At 49.4% G+C, this 5,781-nt stretch overlaps 1 protein-coding gene across 1 annotated transcript; it reads right to left on the bottom strand.

Moving 5' to 3' along the window:
• Window positions 1–3,125: 3,125 nt before the first annotated feature.
• Window positions 3,126–5,146, bottom strand: TMEM106C (transmembrane protein 106C). The gene is made up of 7 exons (XM_062510857.1): window positions 4,932–5,146; window positions 4,771–4,834; window positions 4,267–4,426; window positions 4,043–4,183; window positions 3,850–3,899; window positions 3,549–3,602; window positions 3,126–3,231 (listed from the first exon to the last, which is right to left on the bottom strand). The coding sequence occupies exons 1-7, from the start codon at window positions 5,122–5,124 to the stop codon at window positions 3,126–3,128; spliced, it is 768 nt and encodes a 255-aa protein (XP_062366841.1). The 5' UTR covers window positions 5,125–5,146.
• Between the last annotated feature and the right edge of the window lie 635 nt (window positions 5,147–5,781).

Below are 5,781 nucleotides of genomic sequence, written 5' to 3'. Positions count from 1 at the left end.
AAAAAAGATATTTTTTGGTGTGGTTGTTTGTTTTTTGGTTGTCGTGGTTTTTGTTTGTTGGTTTGGTTTTTTATAAAGCCCAGCCCGATTCCTTAAGATAAAGAAAAAAAAAAAACACAAAAAATGGGATCCACCCCAAGAAGGAGCTGAGAAGTTCTGCACTGAAAGGGCTCACCCCGAATCAGGGAGCAACCACCTCATCCCAACACCAGAATCAAAGGAAAAACCCGTTAATATTTATTTATTCTCTTCCTGGAAGACCTGTTTTTGAGGTCAGGTGGAGGTGGGAATATCAGTGATCCCTTTTTCCCTGAAAAAAAATGTGATTTCACCAATCCAGGTATCAAAAATCCCCTCCTTATCCCAAATTTGCCCCTTCCCCCCGCCCCAGGAGGAGTGTTAATGTATAATATGAGTTTAAAAACAAACAAAAAAAAATTTAAATGGTGCTATTCTTGTAAAACAAGTCTGTATTTTTTAACATCTGTTGGTACAAAATGAAAAAAAAATCTAAAAAAAAAACTTTTGGTGGAAAGTAAAAGTTGAGTTGAGTCTTTTTTGGGGGGCGTTGCAGTGATTAATAATTTCCTCACCATTTCAATCACTATAAAGTTCTTTAGGTTGGGAAAAAATCTCTTTAAAATCCTCATTTGGGGTTAAAAGCATAAATGTTTTGGGTTGGGATACTTCAAACTAAGGGGGAAAATGGAGGGAAAATCCCCCCACACCAAAAAAAAAAAAAAAAAAAAAAAAATTTTGAAGTGGAAGACCTTGGAAAAGCAGGAGGTTTAATTGTGGAATTCTTGTCCCATAATTAGGACTGGGACAATCTTGGTGTTGCCAGGGCAAGGGGTGGCTGTCCCCTTCTCCCCACGGATTTTATCCTGGTTTTTACCTGCAAAAACTAAATTTGGGCTGTTTTGCAGCACTGAAAGTAGGAAACTCCATGGTCCTCCCCTCTTGCTGTGCCATAAAAAATCCCATATGGAAAATCTGCTCCTCACCAGGCTGTTCATTACAGGCAAAAAGTTCAGAAATGGGAAGTTTTTTTAATGATCTTGACAAAAATCAGCCCAGTGACCCCGAAGAGCCCCAAACCTGCTCAGAAATCTTGTGCAGGAGGCCCCAGGCAGCTCCTGGGTGAGGAATTCCTGAGTTTCACCCCAATTCTTTTGGGTCAAAACTCCTCTTTTTGCCTCTGTGCAAGGCAAAACTTCTCTTGGAGAAATTATAACTTGAAAGGATTTTAAAAAACAGCTTTAAAAAAAGCCATTTTGGGGCAGAATTTGAATTTTAAACACTCCCAGCTTCAAGCACAGCAGCTGCCAGTTGTGGCCGAGCACCAAAACATTGGCAGGGGAAATTCATTAAGGAGGATTGGGGGATTAAAGAGGATTTTCCACCCAAAAAATGCCCTTTAAGAGGCACTCCTAATGATGGGAGCTCTGCACAAAGGGTTTGGGGTCAAACCTTTCCCCTCCTGGCGCAGCCAAGCAGCAAATTCGGGGATCCCTGCTGGGGGCAGCCCCCCCAAAAAACCTCTCCAGGATCCTTGGAGAAGTGGGATAGGGCTGGGGGAAAAGGGAATGTGGGGGAGACCTTCAGAAAATCAGGATTGAACCCAGCCAGGAGGAGAAGAAAATTGAGGAAAAGCAAAGTTTGGGATTTCTTCCTTCTCCTTAAAAAAATAAAAAAAAAAAAATAAAAAAAGGAAAACTCAGTGGGAATTGGAGCATCAGTGGGACAAGTTTTGGGTCACCAAAAACTTGAAAAGGAGGTTGGGATTGGGATTCTGGGCATTGGTTCCAGCTGTGAATGGGTACCTGGTTCAGTTTTTTCCTCCTCATTTTCCCCCCAAAAATCCTGGGAAGGGCTGGAGGAAATGGGATTTTTCAGCCTGGAGAAGGCTCCAGGCTGTCCTTTCAGGAGAGCTGGGAACAGCTTTGGGACAAAGGACAGAGGGACAGGACACAGGGAAGGGCTTCCCACTGGGATCTGGAGGTCTGGGTGGGATTTTGGGAAGGAATTCCTCCATGTGAGGGCATTCCCAGAAGATTCCCCATCCCTGGGATGGTGGGAGGTGGAATGGGATGAGCTTTAGCATCCCTCCCAACCCATTCTGGGATTCTGTGGAAATCCATTAGCAAAACAGGGATTTTTGTGCAAAAAGCACCACAGGAGCAATAGATTTAGGACAAATCCAAACCTTTTCCTTTATAAAAAATAAAGGACAGCATATGGAAAGATCCAAATCAGGTTTAATGGGAGGATTCAGCCCTAAAAATGCTGCAGGGGCAGAAATCTCCTGTTGGAAAAGGGAGCAAAGTGTGGATTTTGTGCCACTGTCACGTAAAAAATCCAGTAATTTTTCCACTGAGGAAGGGCTCCCTCACCTGTAGCTGTGTCTGACTCCCAAATCCCATGGGAAACGAGATCTGAACTTCCACAAAAAAACTCCCAAAAAGGGGCAAAATGCCAAAGGGCTGCGGGGGCCGGGCTGGCAGCTGGATTTTCCTCGGGATAGCAGCCGGCAGGAATGTCCAGCTCCCGGCAGGGAGGCCTTGGAATCCCAGCCTCCCACAGAACCCCCTCCAATCCCTGCTGCTCTGGGAAGTGGAGCACAAAAAGCAGCAAATTCCCGGATTTCAAACCCCAGGGAAGAGCCTCTGGATGCCAAAGGGGCCGGAGCCACAGGGGAAAAAGGAGGAAAAATTAATTCCAAAGATTTGAGTTTCTTTGCCTCCTTCCAGGGTGTAACAGAGGCACATTCCTTGTGGGAACTGTCCCTTTTTGGGGGTCCTGAGGTGCTGCCAACATCGAGCAGGAAAATAAATTCATTTCCCCTGAAAAAATAAACTCATTTACTCTCAAAAATCAAATCCATTTACCCCAAAATATCCTGACAGTGACAAGGTTCTAGAACAGGTGCAAACCCCTCCAAATCTTTGGGATTTCAGCCCTTAATTCAGGAGGGAAAGTTCCAGATTCCTTCCCAAAGAGGAAGGAGCAACTCCCAGCAGGGCTCCAAAGGGGTCCAGAGCTGCCAGGTTTGTCCCTGCAAAGCCACTCTCATCCCTCTGCTGCCATTTTGGGGTGGCTTCAGGTCCCCTTGTGCCCCAGTGCCCTCAGGGTGCTTCTGGGGCCGTGGAGTTGGAGCTGCAGTCCAGATAGTGGAAGGTCTCCAGGGTGCTCTGGGTGCTGTGCCCAATGTAGGAGAGCTTCACCGAGGTCCTGGCAGGGCAGAGGGACAAAGCACACAACTCTTTTCCTCAAATAAAACCCCCAAATCCCTGCAGGTTTCGGTGGAGAAATGGGAATTGCAGCCTCTGGAGAGAGCTGTACGCTCCACCCCAAAACTACCCCCCTTGGGCTGGATTAAAACCCAACACTGAGATGGATTTTGGGGGAATCTGGGGAAAATCCAAACAGGATTTTCTCCCTGGAGCCCAAATCTGTGGCTGGGATTCCCTTGGGATTCAGGAACCACAGAAGAGAATCTTTAAGGTGGGAAAAGAGTTCCAAGAACCCAAAGCAGGAGCAGGACCCACCTCATGAGGATCACGATGTTGTGGACCTTCACCTTGGGCAAAGTGCAGAAAAAACTGGAAAAGATCAAGGAAATTGGTCAGCAAGTGAAAAACCGGAGGAATTTGGGGTTTTTGGCATCTCCTGCTGGTATTTTTCACTTTGGTGTTAACAAAACCATCTCACAGCACCTTGAGAAAATTCTTGGCAAAGGAATTGAGCAGGAAAAGTGAGTGATTTCCAGATTATTTCCCCACATTTTAATCAAAGTAGCTCCAACCCTTTCCCTCCCCCAGGTACCTCCAAGGAGCAGTAAATCCTTACTACACATAGGACAGAGATCCACCCAGCTCTGCCTTCACGGTGAAATTCACCTGCAACGGAGCAGAAAATCAGATTTCAGGGCAGACTAATCACCTGTCAGCCCCATTTTTGAGGGAGTGGACAGAGCAAAAGCTGCTGTGACCACTGGACACTGAAATCCCGAGGTGCAGCCCCCAGAACTCCCAGTCAGTACCAGTTTGTCCCTCAGGGGCTGGATGCTGGAGACATTGGTGAGCTGCTGGCTGCCTACCACGGTGTTCATGTACTGCACCTGGCTGCTCAGGCTGCTCACCGTCACCGAGTAGAAGTTGGAATTCCTGATCCTCAGGGTGGCCTGGAAGGGCCAAAACAGCCCTGACTTTGCTGGCTCGTTCCCCTGGTGATTTTTTTTTTTCCCCAAATCCACGGAAAATTTACCGTGATGGCCAGGAGGACAGCAGAGTTTTTCCTGTCAAACCACACCTGGACCACTTTGATGCCATCATCATCCACCAGCACGGAGTGGGGGAACAGGAAGAAAAACCCCAGTCCAGACAGCAGCAGGCAAAGCAGCACTGAGAGCAGCACATAGAGTTTCCTGGGGAAAAAACCAAAAAATAAATCCTTCACCTCTGCTAGATTCAGACCTTAAAAACCCCACCTCTTGTTTGGTTTCCTTGAAAAAGGCACTCTAGAGCTGCTGTCACATTTTTAACACTGAAATGGTTCAAAATCCTCCCTTCACACATTTGGGGTTTTGAGCAACCAAAGCAGCATTTTGGGGTTTTGCAGCTGCACCCAAAACACCACTGACAGGATGGAAGGTGGAAGTGGGAACACAGTGCCCACAGTAGAAATATTTAAAATCTCTTCAAATCCCATTTTTGGGGTGAAAACAACCCCTAAATGCAGCAATAAGTGATGAATTAACTCCTCCCTTACGTTCTCTGAGGACGAAGACGCTGGTCACTGTAGGGGATCAGAGCCACCAACTCATTCACCTGCTCTGGGAAGCAAAGATGGGAATAACACCTTAAAAAGTGACCTTTTTTTGCTGTTTAGAGCTGCTTTTTGGGGCACTTAGGCCCCAGAGGAGCAGCCACCTGTGGGGAAGCAGCCGGTGCCTTGGCAGGTGGGACAGGTGATGCTGTCCTGGCCCGTGAATTCCATGTAGGGAATCTTGGTCACATCTTCCACGGGCTCCTGGCTGGCCAATAAATCCTCACGCTCCTCATCCTCGCTCTTCCTCCGGCTCGGGGCAGCGCTGAGGGCGGACAGGGAACGCACAGAGTCCATGGGGTCGGCTGATGGGGATGGCTGTGTCAGCTGGGAGAGGGTGGCAGGAGCAGCTCAGAGCTGGTAAAGGGGTTTTTAAAGCCATTTCTAAGGTACAGTGCCCCTCTCAGGGGTCCCAAAGCCACCACAAAGTGTCCCCGTCCACAGGGCGCTTCCCCGGAGAAAGGCACACCTTGATGGGGCTCATTTGCAGCCCCCCAAAACCCAGCGTCCACCAGGGTACCCCCTCCTCCACGGAGAGCAGCACTTCCTCAGGCAGCCCCCACCCCAAGAAAAAGGGCCGGGGCTCAGGAGCACCCCCAGAGCTCCTGAGACCCCAGGAGAGGAAGGGGCCCCGCCATGGACCCCCGAGACCCCACCTCAGAGACTCCTTCATCCTCACGGATGCCCTCCCTCAAGAACCCCGCTTTGGAGAGCCCCTCTGCTCAGGAACTCCTCCCTCAGAGACCCCCTCCCTCAGGAACTTCCCTCCCTAGGCTCCCACCCCCGGGAACCTCCCGCTCCCTCAGAGACCCCCCCCCTTTCAGACGCGCCACCTCACGGACCCTTCCCGTAGGGCCCCGTTCCCTCAGCGCTCTCCGGCAGGGGGCGCTCCGCTCCCGCGCGGCCGCAGCCCCGCCCCCGCGCGCAGCCGCCGTCGCTAATGGCGAAGGCGCG

Source organism: Cinclus cinclus, chromosome 30 (genome assembly GCF_963662255.1).
Source record: "Cinclus cinclus chromosome 30, bCinCin1.1, whole genome shotgun sequence".
NCBI lineage: Eukaryota > Metazoa > Chordata > Aves > Passeriformes > Cinclidae > Cinclus > Cinclus cinclus.
Note: the sequence above shows the minus strand (reverse complement) of the source record. Positions and strands in the feature narration are given on the sequence as shown.

What these genes read in the sequence shown, in the direction of transcription:
- TMEM106C (XM_062510857.1), bottom strand. Translation starts at nt 5,124, where the DNA reads ATGGACTCTGTGCGTTCCCTGTCCGCCCTCAGCGCTGCCCCGAGCCGG. An exon ending in GGATCTCTGTCCTATGTGTA is followed by an intron (nt 3,603 to 3,849) that starts GTAAGGATTTAC and finishes GATCTTTTCCAG; the next exon opens with TTTTTTCTGCACTTTGCCCA. An exon ending in AACATCGTGATCCTCATGAG is followed by an intron (nt 3,232 to 3,548) that starts GTGGGTCCTGCT and finishes CTGCCCTGCCAG; the next exon opens with GACCTCGGTGAAGCTCTCCT.